This window comes from Populus nigra, chromosome 1, assembly GCF_951802175.1.
Source record: "Populus nigra chromosome 1, ddPopNigr1.1, whole genome shotgun sequence".
NCBI lineage: Eukaryota > Viridiplantae > Streptophyta > Magnoliopsida > Malpighiales > Salicaceae > Populus > Populus nigra.
Window position 1 is genome coordinate 18,818,631 of NC_084852.1, and position 20,018 is coordinate 18,838,648.

A 20,018-nucleotide genomic window follows, 5' to 3' on the forward strand; every position below is an offset into this window, starting at 1 on the left:
TAAATGGAGATATTCTTCTCTTTGAATTTGCATGAGATTATACAAATGCAGGAAAATGTGTAAAGCCTTGAAATGCTTAAGCTATAGAGATAGTTGTCAGCAAGAACACATGCGAGGAGGCACCGTATATTCAGCTCATTGAGCCTTGTAATTTTCTACGCAAAAGGTGCTCTCCACCATAGCCGAAACTTTTGATTGGCCTATAAGGTCATATCTATCTCTTCGGCGATATCTCCGCTGTCTTTACACAGACATGTAAACAAGTGTTGTTGTCTTTGTCTTGATAAAATATATATGTTGCCTCTCTCTCCTAACGTTTGATTGAAAAGAGCAACGATTACAGTCCTATAAATTTCGTTACGTACCGTGACTTAACATAAATTTCTGATGGTTTATGTCATCAAATAACATTCATATTTATTAATTCTTAAAATAAAAACCCCTTTGCTCCAACCCCACATTTGATAAGAATAAAAAATAAAAATTAAGTGAGGTTCTATGTTTGCTCTCCAAAAATTATCAATTCGAGTCTGATAAATTTCAAAGCTGTCAAAAACTTATACAGTTTAATATTTTGTAGGATTTCAAGATGAAAAAATTGCAATGCTCCACATCCCACATGGATGTGCTGCGAGGGGATTTTAGATATATTTTGAACAGCAAGCTAGGACAAATTAATAAACAAGTAATTAAAATATAATTTGAACAAGCGTTTTAGCATTTATAATTAATTATTTTTCTCCTGTTGAAGATACCACAACATGAAAGAATATCCAAGAGGTAGGTTGTCAATCAAATCTAAAATCCGATTCTCCTTTGTAGAAAAATCAAAGCCCACCCAAAATGTTTGGATTAAATATTATACAAGAATAGTTGATGGTCATTACACTTATGCTTGTAGTTTCATCGTAGAGCAGAAGCCTCACCATACAGAACTGGAAGTTATAAAATTCTTGCTTCAAATAAAATCTTACTCCTTCTTGAGAATGCTTCAATCATCGTTCATAGACCACGAAGCTTTACAAGAATAGGAGCCACCCTTGACTAGACATGAGAACATATATATACGAGAATCACCAAGTATTATACATGAAAGTTATAAAATCCCACTCGAATGTTAACTTTGGAGTAAAGATTATGGGTTCGGCACAGTTTGACTCTTCAATTTTTTCAAAAAAAAATAAAAATTAAAATGTTATTATTTTAAATAATTTATTTTTAAAAAACATTAATGAATTTTGATTGAGTTTTATCCTAGAATAATCGGGTCATGGATTGACCCTAGTTTTTTATCAGATCAAACCGAGCTATTTCTATTTTTTTTAACCAAAATTCATGTACATTTCAGTTAGTTGAGTTCTAAATCAACATATCATTAATCTAAATTTTATAACTAGAAATCATATGATTATTGTTCAACCATTTTTTTAACTCAATAAATTTTTTTACAATTATTTCTGTTTGGATTATATATTTTAATAGAAAATTAACCTGGTACATTTGAATGAAATCTTGTTTTTATATTTTAACTCGTGTCATTTTCACTCTTTGATAAAACTGATTTGAGTGACGTTTCTGCATAGAAAGCAATGGCCCATTAATATCCAAAATAATTGCAGCAAGCCCATTATTTATCCAAGTTAATAGTGGGCCTTTTAAGTCTTAAAACCAAACACCATTAAGGTTTTGACTTAGTGCACACAGATAGGCTTCCAAGCCTTATTATACCCATGCAAATAGCAACAATTACGAGAGCAGTTCTTGTAAAGGGAAGATTTCCTCGCTCCTCCTATGATTTTCTATTTTAATCTTTACTTTAGCAGTGGAAAAAAAAATATAACGTTTCCAAATATGAATATGGATAATAATCATAATAAAAATTGCTTGGCTCATATGTGCAATGCATAGTTATTAAACCTGGTTCAGGGTTGACCCGGCCAGGAGCCGGGTCCTGGTTTTCATGGGTCAACCTGAAAAAATTAAAAATAAAATTAAAGTTTTAATATTTCATATAGAAAAATCCATGTAAATAGAGGTTATATATATTGTAAATAATGAAGTTTAAAAGAATATTTTTTAAAAAAATTTATCCAAAATTAAAAAGATATTATGTTAAGTTTTTAAGTTGAAGTATTTAAACCAAAATTTTTTTTTATCCCACATTGAAAAAACATAACTTTTTTTCTTGGGAACATAGAGTATATATACTAATAAGTTTCAAATCCCACATTGAAAAAACATAACTTCTTTCATGGAAATATAGAGTATATTTACGAAAGAGTTTTAAATTCCATATTAAAAAGATACTATATTATCTTTTTAAGTTGAAATATTTAAACCAAAAGATTTTTATCCCACGTTGAAAAAACATGATTTTTTTCTTGGGAACATAGAGTATATGTACGAAAGGACTTCAAATCCCACATTAAAATGATACTATGTTATCCTTTTAAGTTGAAGTATTTAAATCAAAATATTTTTTATCTCACATTGAAAAAACATGATTTTTTTCTTGAAAATATAGAATATATATACTAATGGATTTCAAATCTCACATTTAAAAAGAAGGGTTTTGTCTGGGTTTGTCCGAGTTTTATTGAGCTATTGCTCTAACTAGTTTTTTAATAAACTCGTTTAGCCATTAAATCAATTAAATTCCAAATCAATTGATCAGGCCGGGTTTAATAATACTGTTGAAGGAAGTTGTCAATTTGAGAATGATACTGGAATCTAAAAGACACTTTCAAAGTGGAAGAATTTTAAAACATCAGGAGGTCAAAAAAGGTCTCCCAAAGGAAGCCGCCTTCAATGTCCTCCCTCACATTCTTACTTGTCAGATACGGCATATGTATACCCAGGGGGGGTCAAGGTCAGACTTCGAGAACCCCAGGGCTATAAATTTATATTGTTTTTTTTAATATATTTTTAAGTTTTTTAAATTTAAAATTTATACTATTTTATATTTATTTTTTATTAAATAAATAAAAATAATAAAATCGTTACAACTTTCATGTTAAGGGCATATTGTTCACTTTATATATATATATATATATATATATATATATATATATAGTGATAAATTATATTAACTTGAGTTAATCTGTTAAATCTATATTTCGGATCATGAAATTATAATAAAACTTATATGAAGAAAATTAAAATAAATTATAAAGTCCAATTAATTCCCTATCAATATAATATTAAAGAATAAAATTAAAAAAAATACTTTAAGGGGCAAGGACTCAGGTTAACCTGAAAAAAAAATAAAAATTTAAGGTTTTAATATCTCACATGAAAAAGTTAAAAAAAACAATCCATGTAGATGTAGCTAGATTATATATGTTGTAAATAATTAATAAACTTTAAAATATGTTTTATCTCATATTCAAAAGATATTACCATATGTTTTTAAATTGAAATATTAAAAAAAAAGGTTTATTATTTCATATTATAAAAATATAACTTTCTTTATATAAATATAAAATGTATATAATAATAAGCTTCGATTTCATATTAAAAAAATAAAATATTATTTTAATATTTATATAATTAATTTTAATATTAATTAATAACTAATAAAATAAAAAATATAAATACTCATAAAATTGTATCGAGTAAAAAAAAAATATATGATTGCTTTTCTTTACACGAGGCTACCGATGTGAAACACCCACTTTTCCACCTCTGAATTAATTTTTTTCTTTGTTAAGAAAAAAAGTTACTTTATCTTGGGCAACAGTACCCACGTAAACAAATATTTTTCAACTCTAAAAAAAAAAATATGTGAGTCTAGGTGTATTCAGACTCTATCAAAGTACGTGGGGCCGGGCTAGGTTTTTATGGATTGATTTTTCTGTTTGTTAAGAGAAAAAATTATTTATTTTTGAGGAACACCGACATAAGCAAATATCTTCCGGTCTAAGAACATATGTTAGCCTAATTATTTTTAGATTAACCTTTTGGATTCTTTAAAAAAGGGTCTTTAATGGGTTATGTCGAGCTATCTGGATTATAAGTTGACCTAACAGGTCTCTTGGATCTCTCCGTGCCAATTGTATACTCGAGTTCGGTTTCCTGCGGACTTGGTTAGAGATCTGAATCAACCCATCAGCTGGAGTCGGGCCTAACAATTATGTTCAAAAGAAATGTGATGTTTATAGTTCAGGTGTCAGAAAACAAGAATATTCAAAATTGTTTGGCTCATACGTACATATAATCATGTTTATAGGATTTCATTTTGACGTTTGCTTTTTTTTTAAAAAAAAAAACCCCTACAACCAACTTTTATTTGTAGATTTCCTTCTAATGGACAGCGTTTCAGAGTAATTTTTTTTTTTAAAAAAAACTACAACTTGAATTGATCGGCTGACCTGTGAATCAATTCAAGATTCAAAATAATATTATACAAATAGAAGCTGTCAACTTCAAAATGTTACTGGAATCTTCTCATATTAGGAGCACTGACAATTCAAAATGATATTATAACTTAAAAATGTTACTGGAATCTTCTCATATTAGGAGCACTGACAATTCAAAATGATATTACTTGCGTGATACGGAATGAATGCATGTGGGCCAAGGGCAATCCAAGCACGTAGGGATATAAATACCCGTCTTGCTATGTACAAAGACATAGATGAAGGGAGAGATGGAAATGACAGAGGATGTGGTGATAGTCGGAGCAGGCATTGCAGGGTTGGCAACAGCAGTGGCTTTGAAAAGAGTCGGGGTTCGAGCTTTGGTGTTAGAGAGATCACAAGGGCTAAGGTCCACCGGTGCAGCCATATCCCTGTTTCCAAATGCTTGGCTTGCCCTTGATGCTCTTGGTGTTTCTCACAAGCTCACCCGCATTTACGATCCTTTATTCAAGTAATAAATTGTTTCAGTGTATACATCAATTCTTTTCTTTTCTTGATTTTGAATTTTAAGACATATATACTTTGTATGATCGATTAATTTCTGGTCTGCTTTTTCTCTCTCATAATTTAGGGTATATGTAACCAATGTAAGTACTGGAGATGTTCAACAAGTCCTCTTCCCTGCAGGACATGGACCCAGGGCAGTTCACCGTAAAGCGTTGTTAGAGGCACTGGCAGAGGAATTGCCAGCTGACTCAATTCGGTTCTCGTCCAAGCTAGCTGCCATTGAAAGTCAAGAACAAGGAGGTGGTGCTTCCATTGCTGTAGTGCATTTGGAAGATGGGACTATAATCAAGTCTAAGGTTCTGATAGGCTGCGATGGGCTGCACTCAATAGTAGCACGTTGGTTAGGACTGGCAGAACCAGTCCATTCAGGGCGATCAGCGGTGCGCGGTTTGGCAATTTTTCCTCAAGGCTACGGATTTAAGCAAGAAGCTCAGCAGTTTGTGGATGAGGGCAAAAGGGCTGGTTTTGTTCCTCTAAATGATAGGGAATTTTACTGGTTTTTAACCTGCGAAGGTCAGCACTCTCAAACCTTTTTTCTTTCTCGTTTTAGCTAGCCAGCACAAATGTTGGCTCAAGCCAGATCATTTCAGTGGAAATTTATGAAGTAACTTTCATTTCAGAGGAAAACATGACAAGAGATCCAGAGCAAATACAAAGACAAGTACTTGAGAAGCATACAGAGAGTTTTCCCTCGGTATACCTAGACGTGGTCCGGCATGCCGATCTTTCGACAATAACATGGGCACCGTTGATGTTTAGGCATCCATGGGGCATCATATTTGGAAATCTTAGCAAGGGAAATATCACAGTAGCGGGTGATGCTATGCACCCCATGACACCTGACCTAGGACAAGGTGGTGGTTTAGCACTAGAAGATGCTGTGGTATTGGGCAGGCACATCGGCAATTCAGTCATAAAAAATGGAGGACTGGTTGTTCCAGGAGACATGGCTAAAGCCATAAATGATTATGTCAAGGAAAGGAGGTGGCGCGCTGTTGGGCTGGTCATAGGGTCATATTTATCTGGGTGGGTGCAGCAAGGTGGATCAAAATTGTGGATGAAGTTCTTGAGGGATAGAGTATTTTATAAGTACGTTTTTGGCTGGGTTGGTAGACTTGTGCACTATGACTGTGGAGAACTTCCTGCTGTGTCCTCTGCTAAGGAGGACTAAATTTCAACTTAGATAGTGCTCTCTGGCTAGTGATTTCAGCCCATGGCCCTCAATTTGAAGATTGAAATAACAGCCTCTAGCTGCTGCTGATATTAAGAGTGTGGTTGTTTTTAAGATAATTTATGGTTGTGGTTTTAAAAAATAAGTTTTGAAAAAATATGGTTAGATGGGGTTAGTTGAATTTAGATATGTGTTTGGTAAAAATTGTGGTTGAAGTTTATGTGTAGCAAAAAACATGTATAAAATGTTTAGTGTAAGTATGGTTGCAGTTGCTTTTCAACGTGTTTTTTTACTTGGAAATACATCAAAATAATATTTTTATTTATTTTTTAAAAATTATTTTTTATATCAGTACATCAAAATAATTAAAAATATAAAAAAATTAATTTAAAACAAAATATTTAAAAACTGGCAAGACAGTAATTCAAGCAGTATGCTGAACAAGACCTCCTAAACAGGTAATTAAACTATAATAGATAGAGATAGCATAGACAACTTAAAAAGATTCTCATTTTTTTTTTTACTTTTTCTTTATAGGGTCATGGTTATATGAGATTAATAATTAGTTTGAATAGGTTTTTGTTTTAAAATAACCGAACCAAACCAAAACCTGTCGGTTTGAACCGGTTTCGGTTTTAAAAAACCCGGTTTGGTTATTTTTTTTTATAAAAATCAAACCGAATCGAAAATAATCACTTCTAAATGGAGATATATATAATCGTGCATGATCTGGAATCCACTGATTAAAAACTATAAATGGAGATATTCTTCTCTTTGAATTTGCATGAGATTATACAAATGCAGGAAAATGTGTAAAGCCTTAAGCAATAGAGATAGTTTTCAGCAAGAACACATGCGAGGAGGCACCATATATTCAGCTCATTGAGCCTTGTAATTTTCCACGCAAAAGGTGCTCTCCACCATAGCCGAAACTTTTGATTGGCCTTATAAGGTCATATCTATCTCTCCGGCGATTTCTCCGTTGTCTTTACACAGACATGTAAACAAGTGTTGTCGTCTTTGTCTTGATAAAATATGTTGCCTCTCTCTCCTAACGTTTGATTGAAAGAGCAACGATTACAGTCCTATAAATTTCGTTACGTACCATGACTTAACATAAATTTATGGTGGTTTATGTTATCAAATAGCATTCATATTTATTAATTCTTTTTTAAAAAAACCCTTTGCTCCAACCCCATATTTTATAAAAATAAAAAATAGATTTAGTCAAGTCCTGCTATTATTACTCTTCAAAAATCACCAATTCAAATCCTACAAATCTCAGGACTGGTATAAGCTTATCTAGTTTAATATATTTTAATAATTTTAATATGTTAATAAATCACCAAGTATTATACATGAAAGTTATAAAATTCCACTCGAATGTTAACTTTGGAGTATAGATTATGGGTTCGGCATGGTTTGACTCATTAATTTTTATTTTTTTTAAATAAAATGATATTATTTTAAATAATTTATTTTTTAAAAACATTAATGAATTTTGATTGAGTTTTATCCCAAGATAATCGGGTCATGGATTGACAACCAAGTTATTTCTATTTTTTTAACCAAAACTCATGTACGTTTCAGTTGGTCGAGTTCTAAATCAACACATCATTAATCTAAATTTTATAACTAGAAATTAGATGGTTATTATTGCTCAACTATTTTTTTTAACTCAATAAATTTTTTTACAATTATTTCTGTTTGGATTATATATTTTTATTTCTCAATTTCAAAATCTTTTTAGAATCTTACCAAGATATTTGTCTCGAGATTGGAATTGTGTTAAGCAGGGAATATTTAAAAATTAAGTTTTGATGTTATGATATTAAAAATAAATTTTAAAAATAAAAATATATTTTTTAATATATTTTAAAAACAGAAACATTTTAAAAAGCACTAATTAGATAAAGTGATTAAAAACTCTGATTTTTTTATTAAAAAAATCCTCAATTTCTTAACATAAAACAAAAAAGGGATGGATTCAGGTTAATTTATCCAGTATACTATCGGATAGCCTTACATAGAGTCGATCTACGAATCCAATCATAAAACAATAATATTAGGAGCACTTACAATTCAAAATGATATTGATGAATGAGTTCTAAAGCATTAATTGGTAACTATTGTCTCCCAAAGGCAGCCGCGTGAGTTCAACGTTTTCAATTTAATTACTTGCATGATACGGAATGAATGCATGTGGGCCAAGGGCAATGCAAGCACGTAGTAGGGTTATAAATACCCATCTTGGAATGCATATAGACATAGATGAAGGGAGAGATGGAAATGATGGAGGATGTGGTGATAGTTGGAGCAGGCATTGCAGGGTTGGCATCAGCAGTGGCTTTGAAAAGAGTTTGGGTTCGAGCTTTGGTATTAGAGAGATCACAAGGGCCAAGAGCCACAGGTGCAGCCATAACCCTCCAACCAAATGCTTGGCTTGCCCTTGATGCTCTCGGTGTTTCTCACAAGCTCACCCCCATTTACGCACCTTTATTCAAGTAATAAATTGTTTCACTTGTATATGTGTGTGTGTGTGTGTGTGTGTGTGTGTGTGTGTTAATTCTTTTCTTTTCTTGATTTTGAATTTTAAGACTGTATATACTTCGTAAGATTGATTAATTTCTATTCTACTTTTTTATCTCTCTCGTAATTTAGGAGATATGTAACCAATGTAAGTACTGGAGATGTTCAAAAATCCCTCTTCACTGGAAAAGGACCTAGGACAGTTCACCGTAAAGCGTTGTTAGAGGCACTGGCAGATGAATTGCCAACTGACTCAATTCGATTCTCGTCCAAGCTAGCTGCCATTGACAGTCAAGAACAAGGAGGTGGTGCTTCCATTGCCGTAGTGCATTTGGAAGATGGGACTATAATCAAGTCTAAGGTTCTGATAGGCTGCGATGGGCTGCACTCGGTAGTAGCACGTTGGTTAGGACTGGCAGAACCAGTCCATTCAGGGCGATCAGCTGTGCGCGGTTTGGCAGGTTTTCCTCAAAGCCATGGATTTAAGCAAGAAGTTCAGCGGTTTGAGGATGTGGGCAAAAGGGCTGGTTTTGTTCCTCTAAATAATAGGGAACTTTACTGGTTTTTCGTCTGCGAAGGTCAGCACTCTTAGCCCTTTTTTCTTTCTCATTTTAGCCAGCACAAATGTCGGGTCAAGCCAGATCATTTCAGGGGAAAATTTATGAACAAATGTCCATTTCAGAGGAAAATATGACAGGAGAGCCAGAGCAAATACAAAGAGAACTACTTGAAAAATATGCAGAAAATTTTCCCTCGATATACCTAGACGTGGTCAGACATGCCGATATTTCGACAATAACATGGGCACCGTTGATGTTTAGGCATCCATGTGGCATCATATTTGGAAATCTTAGCAAGGGAAATATCACAGTAGCGGGTGATGCTATGCATCCCATGACACCTGACCTAGGACAAGGTGGTGGTTCATCACTAGAAGATGCTGTGGTATTGGGCAGACACATTGGCAATTCAGTCATAAAAAATGGAGGACTGGTTGTTCCAGGAGACATGGCTAAAGCCATAAATGATTATGTCAAGGAAAGGAGGTGGCGTACCGCTGGGCTGGTCATAGGGTCGTATTTATCTGGGTGGGTGCAGCAAGGCGGATCAAAATGGTGGATGAAGTTCTTGAGGGATGGAGTATTTTATAAGTATGTTTTTGGTTGGATTGCTGGACTTGTGCATTATAATTGTGGAAATCTCCCTGCTGTGTCCTCTGGTAAGGAGGACTAAATTCAAACTTATTACAAGTTACATCATAGGAAGAGACTACTTGAGAACAATGTTGTCCAACGTTCTCAAAATCAAAAGTATTGACCCACAACATTGGTCAAAGTAACCTTTTCTTCTTCTTCTTTTTTAAATGTTTTTGTTATCCCCTGTTGCATTTGTTTTCTCCGTTTAAAAAGTCTACTAAATTATATTGGATTAAATATTGTAGCTACTTGGAGTGTCTATGAAGGATGTATTGGTGAAGGTTCATGCATGAAAGTGTGCATATATTTTTTTTCCTTAACACTGAAAATAGAAAGATTAAGGTTAAGTTTGGTATAACATTTGTAAAAAAAAATTAAGTATTAGAAATAATCTTTAATTTAAATTAAATTTTGTGACAAAATTAGGTTAAAATTTTGATTTAATCAAAAGTTGAAAATTTTAAATTCTAACTTGTGAATTATAACTTATAGTACATTTTTTTCTTCAAAAGAGTTGATTTGAGTCATTTTTACCAAACTTGTTTCTATTTTAAGTCATTTTGTCATATATTATTTTTTAAAAACAACTATTTTCTATTTTAAGATTTAATTAGTGTGTGCAAATCTTATTTTGTTTACCTATATTATTATTGACTAAATCAAAGATGGGATAAATAAACAAGTATATTTTTGAAGCTATATTATCTTCAAATTACACAATGGGAGATAGTTTTATATATCCCATTACATGATAACTAAGAAAACTAAAATTATTAATACTTGAACCTTCACAAAAAAGAAGTTATCAAATACCTCTTGTGTCCTAATTTATGTTGGATATCCATATCCAATCTTGGACTCCATCTAGTTTTTTCATGAAAGTTTGGATGTTTTAAATGCTACTAATTTACTGTTCACTCTACATTGATGACACAAAAAATAAAAATGGAATATAAAAAGAATTGTTTAGGGTGTAGGGGATTTTTTTAGGTTTGTTATTAAAATCAAGTTAAATTTTAAAACTCTTAACTTGATTTTTTTATTCAAAAATAACTTAGATAATTAATAAAAATATGATTTGATTTTAAAATAAATCAAGAATTTTTTAAAAAAGAACAATATTAAAATAGTGACATATTAGATTGACTCAAACTTCATAATTTAACTCTTTAAACTCACAACCCTTATATAAAGTATTTTTTTTAAAAAGTTATTTTATATTTAATTATAAAATAACAAAAATAAAAACTAACAAAATTACACACCAATCAAATGCAAGGATTAGCCTGAATTAGGCTACAGACTCCATTTTACATTTCACTTTTATATAATTTAATTTGATATATTTACCATAATTTGAAAATCAATTTCATCTAAATTAGGCTATAGAAAGAATTAAAAAAAAAACTTCTGAAGTTGAAAAACTTGAAACGTTGAGGCACTAAAATTTCAGTGATTAACCTGCGAATAAAAACACACGTTGTATGAAACACAGCTCTCTTGTTTGTCTTGAAATATAGAAAACTAAATGAAAGGATTTCTCCCCGAGGTTGTCTCTCTTCACACTTTCTCCTCCCATTCTGGGGTGACTCAAAACATACATGCTATGGAAAAATCTTCCTGCAATTTTTAAAGGTCGAGCTGCCCAAAAAAACCTAACGTCATAGCACAACAATTGTATAGTTACAAAACGCAGAAACAGGAGGGAGGGAGGGTATGTAAATTGTGTATTTCTTAGAGCAAAACAAAAATGAAACGTCCAGTTCCTGAACCTTTCAACCTAGGAGCATCAATCCCATTTCAGTATATAACTTAAAATCTCAATACAAAACACATTTGGCCTGAGAGAAGACAGAAGAATATAAGAAACAATAAAAGCTCTGTCAAAGTATGTTTTTCATCGGCCCCAGTACTGAAAAAAGGATCCCTCCTGCTCTCAATTCCAGCATCCTCTCCTTTCTCTAGAACTTAACTGAACTTCGTGTTCCTTATTGTTTCAAGTGACCAAATACCTCCCGGCACCGCCAAAGAATGATAAGCTCTCATTATTTTTGAAATAACATGGGGTTCCATCTTCTGTGCTTAAAACAATGGGAAAGAAAGGGAGAGAATGGAATGGAGAGGAAGGATAAACAAAGGTATACAGATCTCACACTCAAGGGAATTTCTCCACAGTGAAAACCTATAGTAGAACTGTCAAGACTGCACAGCTAACCTCTGAAGATGCTCAAAGAAAACTTGAAGGCTCACATCATCTGTGAATATTATGTCCGACCCAGCAGCCATCTCATTGGCATTATTGTATGTAGCTGATGGGTTCAATTTTGCCAATAAGAACCTTGCCTGTTCAGTGTGACATGAGAAAAGGAAGAGAGTGAGTTTTATGAAATAACAAACCTTCCAGTGCACTAAATGCAGCAGTCCATTCAAGGCATCCAATATGAAGTTAACAAAACTACATATCACGGTATTTTATTGCTCTTTGGGCATTGAATTAATTTTTGAAGAAAAGGAGGGGGAGCAAGAAAAAACTAACCTGGGATCCATGCTGATCACATACAACCAATCTAGGAACAGGGAAACGATCATGAATGATCATTTGGGCATCTTCTTTGGGTGCTTGCAATAGTTGTGCAAATGCCTGCGGAGAAAGGAAGTGTTACAGTTACAATGAGTTAACAAAAGAAGGAACCGAAGACATTCCCATATCTGCACAGTACCTCCCACAGAACTGGCTTTAGGGCACTACTTAAGGAAAGAATAGCTAAAACAAGAGTTTTAGTACACTTCATAATTCTACTAAAAACCTGGGGGCATAAATAATTAACAATACATTATGAAAATCCATGCAAAATGCCACTTGTAACCCAACAGTTCTTGAATTCCTCTTGATTTCTTTAATTCAACAGTTCTGTAACTCAAAATTCAGGACCTCCTTACTAGAAGGCACCAATTAGACTGAAGGTCCACTGGTAAAATTCTAGCCATATTGAAATTGAACAATCCAATTTGATCAAAAAAGTTTTTGAAAAATAAAACTACCCAAGAAATTTAAAGGAAATATCAACATGATTACATCTGTGTTCATCACCCATGCACTCATAGAACACACATCTTGACATTTTCCTAGTTTTGCACATGATAAGTATGATGCCAAACAAAAGTAAATTTATGGAGGGATTCATATCCCAGCATCTTCTATACATCTAGCTAGTTTTAATTTCAAAACATCCTCTCTGAAATGAGAGGTTTAGTATATACAGGAGCAAGATTTTCATTATCATGTCAATAATTGACAGCAAAACTCACATCTGGGAGATCCTCAAGCAATGAACACTCATATAACTGTCAATGTCGCTCCTAAGGACTCAAAATCTCATAAGAGCCAAAGGGTAATCAAAATACCTGATGTATGGCTTACATGCCATTGCAGAATAAATAGCTTAGGGTTCTAAGTCCATCTCAAATTTAGGCCACTGTGAAGGTACCACAAAGCAACTAGCAGCATACCTGGTGCTCTGGCTGATTCTGGTAACCCAAGTTACGCCACTGAGCTATTGTCATTCCATGAAATATGACAACACTGAAGTATGAATCCAGTAAGAGAATACGATCAGCACCAATAGAAGCGACATCCAATAATGCAGGTTGAGGCAGTGAGTTGAATGAATATGATATGAGAGATGGTTGAATCATGACAGCTGCGTTGGTAATGTTTTCACGGTTTAACAACATGCGGAAATAAGCTGTCTCATCTGGGCTGTTATTGAAAACCTGATGCAATCAAATAAAGGAGCGTATAATAACCCTTAAAATGCACACATGTGAAAATACTTCAATTAAGCATAAAACAAAAATGAGAATCAGAATAGCAGATGGACTCAATGTCAATTAGTTACCTGTACAAATTGCGATCTTCGCAGATTAAACAGAAACTGAGGGAAGAAAGAGAAAAACGAGTTCAATGTAAAGGATGTTGGATCATCCTTCCGATATTCACCAAATCTGGAACAGACACGAATGAGATTTCGGTCTAACCACCTAGTGGCATCAAATCCTTCCTGTGACAGAAACCCCAGCAAGAGAGAGTTTGGAAATAAAATCTTAGGAGCTACATACAAAAAAATTGCAAAGGAATCAACAATGAATTGCTGCTTTTACAAAGTGGGACACAATTAGCGCCAAGAGAACTGTAAATAAAGGATGGTAGCAAAGATGGCATTACAAGAAAGCATCTGCTGAAACGAGGGCATATAACTATTGAAACAATAGGTAATCCTTGGGAAAAAATTCAAATACAAAACAAGTTACCTCCTTGTACTTATTTAGGCAGACATGGAACAGTAACAAACTGACAACAAACAGGATCAACAACATTACCATGGCCAATTGGATATTTAAGAAAAAGAAAAGTTTAGGTAAGAACAGCATATGCAGTAAATGAAAAACCAAATAAGAAATGTAAAACAAAGAAATTTTGGAAGTACCTCTGCCTCCATTTTCAGAGATGTTAATCTCGCCATTACCACAGCTGCAGTCTCTTGGTCAAAACCTTGAACTAATTCCTGCAAGTGTGGAAAAATTCATCCATATATGCACTAATTCCTCAGTTGATCCATTTTCAATAAACGGTGCAAGATACATGAAGAAACTTAGCATTTGAGAGACCAGACACCATACATCTAAAGATACAGGCTCTTGACAGAGGGAAACATTTTACAAATTCTAAAGGACTCAAAGGACTTCATAATCAAAGTTTAAATCTGCATCACCTGGATTCTATAGGGCATATCTAACTAAAGCACAGAAGCTGACAGATTGTATATCTAAACAAGACAACAAAATGGTACTCTTTTTATTTTCAATCAAGCAAACAAGGAGGCACCTCAACAACTGAACATAACCTCACACAACAAATCTGCCATATCTATAGAACATAACCAACCTCAGAGTTAGCAGCACTATCTACCCATCTTCTAGTGACGGTTGTAACCCGGAGCAACATAAGACCCTCGGGATTTTGATAACTGCAATAAAACAAAAATGTACACAGTATGTGATTACCAGATGGATGCTGTCAAAAAAAGAAGTGGGCATAGCATAGAGAAGAAAAGAAAGAAGACAGAGGACACTCTCCACCACATACCTTGTGAGAAACTGTAAGTATAACTGTGGATTCATAGCTCCAGGATTATTTGACTTTTCACTCGATGAAAGATCAAAGAAGACAGTCAGACAAGTACTCTTATCAAGGCCACACATCTTCCAAGCCATTGTATTCCCTTCACCAATGACAGTATCAGCAACACTAGGTCCTTTCTGCAAGGCTCTAGTAATAATTAGTATCAAAACCAATCTAGCTTTAATTTAATGGAGAGAAAAGAACAAAATCACATTTTTTGCTTGAATAAGATCCAAAAACAAAATAAAGCAAACAAAAAAAAAATCAATGGCTTTAGATGGTTCAACCTTCTCCATAGAGGTGCAAGGTCCAATAATCCCCTGAATTTTGATGTCCTTTGAACAGTTAATCTCAAGTGTTCCACTGCAAATATATAAGAGAAATCATATCACAGCCTAAACATAGTCCAGGAAATGAAAGAGTATATGCAGAAGCTGACTGACTAAGGGGAAAACAAAGCACGTTATGCATCTATCTGTTCAGACTTCAGAGTAAGCAAGATCAAACATCAATTCCATAACAACAACAATTTGTTTTACAATGATGACTCACTTAAAACAGAGGCCAAGAGAATGTTCTCCATTTTCAAATACACGCTTGAAGGAGTCCTTAAACACAGAATGTCCAAAACTTTCTGAGAGAACAACAAGACCACCAGTTCTTTCTACCGCAACTTTCATTTCTGCAACCCCAACCTGAGAAATGCAGCAGTCACAGGTCAAAATGATAAGTAAAGACACTGCCATATATGTCTTTTCTTTTTCGAAAATTAAAGAGCTTGTAGCTTCTTCTTTTCAATAAATCTTGCTTTGCATTTAATGTAAGCAGAGATGGATTCATTAAGAAAAAACTTGAATGAATGGGGAAAATGGGGAAAAACAATATTTGTAGCTTATCAATTGTTCTGATACGCACTCTCTTCCAGTTGTTGTATTTTTCTTCCACTGTAGGTTAGCGGGTCAACTTTACATTAGTGAGCAAAGAATTGTAGATGTCTTTATAAGATTTAAAGCATGAACAAGAAATACCTGATCCAAAGCAGATGCAAAAAGGTCCAAAACATGACCCTGACTGACAAGCTGCTTTGCAAGACTATCATAAAATTTGACTGCTTTCTTAAAATATGGTGCTGCATCCTTATCAAGATCCTTGTGGGAACGTACAGGATCAGACAAGTCTTTCGATATAATCTGCAGAACTTCAAAATGATCAGCATCTTCATAATCACCAAGAAATGAAGAAACAAAAACTAGCAAATTTCGATTTGAAAAATAAAACCCACATCTCAATAAGCTATTCTCACTTCAATCTAGCACCAAAAGATTGCTTCATAGATATAACACAGCATAGAAATGTATTGAGGCCAAACAAAGAACCTGGAATGGCATCTGATCTATGCATTTTAAAATGTCATGGGGAACATGGATTGTTCTTCCACGTGTAACAAAATCAATATGTAGGATAGCAAGTATAGCAACCACTAAATGTCAATCCAACACGGCATCCATAAGAGGTTTTAACTTTAGACCGTACAGTGTGATCCTATCAATAGTCATGAACACTGGGGAATGGGGGGACAAGGCAGAGAAAGAGAGAGCTAATAAGTTATGCAATCAAACCATGTGCTGGCGCCACCATCATCATTATAAATCTATCTTAGCTTGACTTATGATCCAACGTTAAGTGAATTACCACATAACAAAAAAACATCATGGAGAAGAAAAAAAAGCATCCTTCTTGGACATTAGGCAATAGATTTGATGTTAAAAAGGAGTTCCTTTTCCACACGAAAAAGAAACAAAAGAGAGCCATAACTCAATCTGAAAACATATCACCAATAAATAATGTGAAGCCATCAGGCAATGAGTGATGCACATTGATATTTGATTAGCATACATTGATCAGATTTAAGAATACCTTGAAAGCAATCAACTCAATGAAAATAATAAAAAATTGAAAGGAGGAGATGAGTATGACCAATGCATAATTACATAACCAACAAGCTAAATACAAACTAGATTAAATTAAGAAAAAAAAAAGGGAAAAGCAAAAGATCTAGATGAAGTTCAAAGGGCATTACCGTGCCTGGCCCTTCAGTGCAAGGACCACCAACTAAAGCTACAATTCTAGCTCCAGTACCAGGCAAACAAGCTCCAAGCAATCCAGCTGCAACACTCAATGCTACTCCAGTGCACCTTGAAGCCCGAGTTCCTGGTGCCACCGGCCATTGATCCGTTTGCAACTCATCCAAGAGCTAAAGATGACCAAAATAACCGTTTTTCCTCAATTAACAACACAAAATCTACATCTCGAATAAAAAAACAGACAGAAAAAACAAAAAAACAATTCCCAATTTTCCTTGATCAACAAACAAGTCACATCCCAAATCGTAAGCAAATCAAGCCCCAATTTTCCTAAAACTACAAACAATCAAAATATCAAATTAAAAACACTATCATAACGCACCGAATTGAGCGTAAATTCACAGTCAGATGCCGGCAATAAAAACCGGGTCACACCTGAATTCTGCACATGCATCCCCTTCTGCTGCTGATACCCACCAACACCAGCACCAGGAACATTCCTCCTGCCAGCAACACCAATACCTAACTGCTCCATAACCTGATCTTTACTAATCTCTTTAGTCCCTCTAAAAACATAAACTTTCGACATATCACTAAACCCCAATTCATGAACTTGCACTTGTTTCCCAAAAGACACAAAACCCACCATTGCATTCTCCGGTAACAACCCAATTGCCCTCTTAACCTCCGATTTCACATACTCAAATTCTTCCTCAATCATACAAGTATCCAAAACAAACACAAACGCAGACTTAGCATCAATTTCCCCAACTGGGTTATGATTCTTATCACCTAAAGTATACTCTATCGTCGTATACTGGCTATACAACTCAGCTGGGAGATTGGTCTCGGAGATCATGGAATAGTGGGGAGGAAAATGGTTGCGTTGGTAGCAGAAAGGACAGATCCAGATCTTAGCGGTGAAATCGACACGCGAGAAGCAATTCATGATGGATGTGCAGGTTTTGCAACGGAGAGGAGGGTAAGGGAGAGTAGGGATTTCTGAGTTTGGACGTATAGGGGAGATTGATGCGGCTAAAGGTATAACGCATTTGGATGCTTCGACTTTGGTTCTGGGCCAGTTGTTCCATGTCATACGGACTGAATCTATGCCTTCTGGATCTGTGTTTGGGATTTCTGACATGGTTGATGATGATAATTGAGGGGATAGAATTCTGGGGGGTTAGAATTCTGGGTGGCGACCCCGGAGCGCAGGAGGAGGGGGTCACCGGAGCGAGAGAGAGAGAGGGAGGGGGAGGTTTCGGGGAGAAGGAGAGAGGTTTGGCTATTGTTTGTTTGACGTTTCTTTTGTGTGTGTTTTATTTTGGGGGAAATTTTACAGTAAAATGTAAATAAAGTAGGATTAATTTTGATAGATTTTTAATTTATTACATCATAAATTAAAAAAAAAATTGTAAATATGTAAATTTTTGTTTGGATAATACATGCGTTTGGTTAGTTATATTCATAGATATATATATTTTTTAATAAAAGTATTTATTTTGTATAAAATTTTGAACATGTTTTTTAATAATATTTAATAAGTATTTGTGTAAAATTAGGATGATAATAAAATGATATATTACAGTGAAAAGATCATCATCATAGTGTTAATGTTAATAGCAATGATGGTGTTGAAGTGATGAGATAGTAGTTATGGTGAAAATTATGATAAAAATGATAATAATAGTGAATAACTGGGATGAAGTTGGTAATAAAAAGATAATAATAGTAAATTAATTGAAATAATTAGATAATATTATAAATTGATTATATTTTGTAAAATATTATATAAACTTTACAAAGTGAAAATATTTTTTTAATAAATAATCTAAAATAGATGTCCATATCAAATATTAAAATTTAAAATATTTTGGCCAAATCTAATGATAAAGTTGTACACGATCCTATAAAATTTGGCCAATTTCTTTTTATTATAAAAACTTTTTATTTAAGTTAATTAATCAAATTTGGAACCTTTTTCTTTGCTTATTTCAACCAAATCCCGCGAAAATAATAAATATTCTAAATTGGAATATGCTAATAAGTGAAATGCTCCTCAAACCAACTAAGATGAAAAGTTAAGATTTTTTTTTTCAGTCAAAACATAAAAATATTATAATTTTGTTGGTTCCATGTGAATGATTTTGTGAGGTTGTGTTCAAGATTGTTGAAGTGTTTTTTAGGTTGTGTTTGTTTTTAAAAAGTGGTTTTTTTTCAAAAAACAATTCTATATTTATTTGTTATTAGAAAAGTTAGTCAACGAAAAAAGTTTATAATGATTCTCAAATTTTTTATTGCCATATATTTTGTTTGAATCTTTTTTTTTTTCAAATTCATCCCTTAAAATTTGATTTTTATATTAACTTTAGTCCCTTATTTTTATGATTGTTATTTACTTTTCTCTTATCATTTTTTAAATTGAAATTTTTTATTTATCAAATTTGATCCTCATTCGTTTAATTGTTACTTATTTTATTTAAAATAATTTATGAAATATTTTAATTTCATCATCTTTCAATTTGTTTATCAGTTAGATTTGATCTCTATTATTTTTTTATTATTTATTTTATTTGAGATAATTTATGAAATTAGATTTTTTTCAATTCTATTCTCATTCAACTTTTTAATTTGTAAGATTTGTTTCTTATTATTTTAATAAACTTAAAAATACTTACTTTCTATAATACTACCAAATATCAAAAAATAATTTATTTTTTTAAAATTTATTTTCTAAAAATACTACTTTCTAAAAAAAACTATTTTCCTGCAAACAAACAGAAAGATATACTCTTTGTTCTTATTCTTCCACATTCTTGAGATGTACTATTTATTGCCTTCCAATTGATATGATTTGGTTTATTGACTTTCTCTTGGATTTTTTTTTTAATTTTATTAAATTTATTTTCTCCCATGAGTTATACCTATCTA

At 33.2% G+C, this 20,018-nt stretch overlaps 3 protein-coding genes across 3 annotated transcripts; 2 read left to right on the plus strand and 1 right to left on the minus strand.

Annotated features, from left to right (window-relative positions):
• The first annotated feature begins 4,650 nt into the window (after positions 1-4,650).
• Positions 4,651-6,376, plus strand: LOC133688141 (monooxygenase 2-like). Its single transcript, XM_062107538.1, has 3 exons — positions 4,651-4,869; positions 4,990-5,438; positions 5,546-6,376. The coding sequence occupies exons 1-3, from the start codon at positions 4,655-4,657 to the stop codon at positions 6,094-6,096; spliced, it is 1,215 nt and encodes a 404-aa protein (XP_061963522.1). The 5' UTR covers positions 4,651-4,654; the 3' UTR covers positions 6,097-6,376.
• A 1,991-nt stretch (positions 6,377-8,367) lies between these two features.
• On the plus strand, positions 8,368-9,858 carry LOC133672843 (monooxygenase 2-like). Its single transcript, XM_062093422.1, has 3 exons — positions 8,368-8,600; positions 8,758-9,203; positions 9,308-9,858. The coding sequence occupies exons 1-3, from the start codon at positions 8,368-8,370 to the stop codon at positions 9,856-9,858; spliced, it is 1,230 nt and encodes a 409-aa protein (XP_061949406.1).
• Positions 9,859-11,536: 1,678 nt separating this feature from the next.
• On the minus strand, positions 11,537-18,392 carry LOC133693322 (protein transport protein SEC23 E-like). The gene is made up of 12 exons (XM_062114518.1): positions 17,470-18,392; positions 17,084-17,257; positions 16,032-16,193; positions 15,556-15,698; positions 15,291-15,366; positions 14,968-15,140; positions 14,767-14,848; positions 14,309-14,386; positions 13,721-13,882; positions 13,332-13,595; positions 12,358-12,462; positions 11,537-12,164 (listed from the first exon to the last, which is right to left on the minus strand). The coding sequence occupies exons 1-12, from the start codon at positions 18,229-18,231 to the stop codon at positions 12,018-12,020; spliced, it is 2,328 nt and encodes a 775-aa protein (XP_061970502.1). The 5' UTR covers positions 18,232-18,392; the 3' UTR covers positions 11,537-12,017.
• Between the last annotated feature and the right edge of the window lie 1,626 nt (positions 18,393-20,018).

What these genes read in the sequence shown, in the direction of transcription:
- LOC133688141 (XM_062107538.1), top strand. Translation starts at nt 4,655, where the DNA reads ATGACAGAGGATGTGGTGATAGTCGGAGCAGGCATTGCAGGGTTGGCA. An exon ending in ATTTACGATCCTTTATTCAA is followed by an intron (nt 4,870 to 4,989) that starts GTAATAAATTGT and finishes CTCATAATTTAG; the next exon opens with GGTATATGTAACCAATGTAA. An exon ending in CTGGTTTTTAACCTGCGAAG is followed by an intron (nt 5,439 to 5,545) that starts GTCAGCACTCTC and finishes CTTTCATTTCAG; the next exon opens with AGGAAAACATGACAAGAGAT.
- LOC133672843 (XM_062093422.1), top strand. Translation starts at nt 8,368, where the DNA reads ATGAAGGGAGAGATGGAAATGATGGAGGATGTGGTGATAGTTGGAGCA. An exon ending in ATTTACGCACCTTTATTCAA is followed by an intron (nt 8,601 to 8,757) that starts GTAATAAATTGT and finishes CTCGTAATTTAG; the next exon opens with GAGATATGTAACCAATGTAA. An exon ending in CTGGTTTTTCGTCTGCGAAG is followed by an intron (nt 9,204 to 9,307) that starts GTCAGCACTCTT and finishes TGTCCATTTCAG; the next exon opens with AGGAAAATATGACAGGAGAG.
- LOC133693322 (XM_062114518.1), bottom strand. Translation starts at nt 18,231, where the DNA reads ATGTCAGAAATCCCAAACACAGATCCAGAAGGCATAGATTCAGTCCGT. An exon ending in GTGAATTTACGCTCAATTCG is followed by an intron (nt 17,258 to 17,469) that starts GTGCGTTATGAT and finishes GGTCATCTTTAG; the next exon opens with CTCTTGGATGAGTTGCAAAC. An exon ending in ATAGTGCTGCTAACTCTGAG is followed by an intron (nt 14,387 to 14,766) that starts GTTGGTTATGTT and finishes CCACACTTGCAG; the next exon opens with GAATTAGTTCAAGGTTTTGA.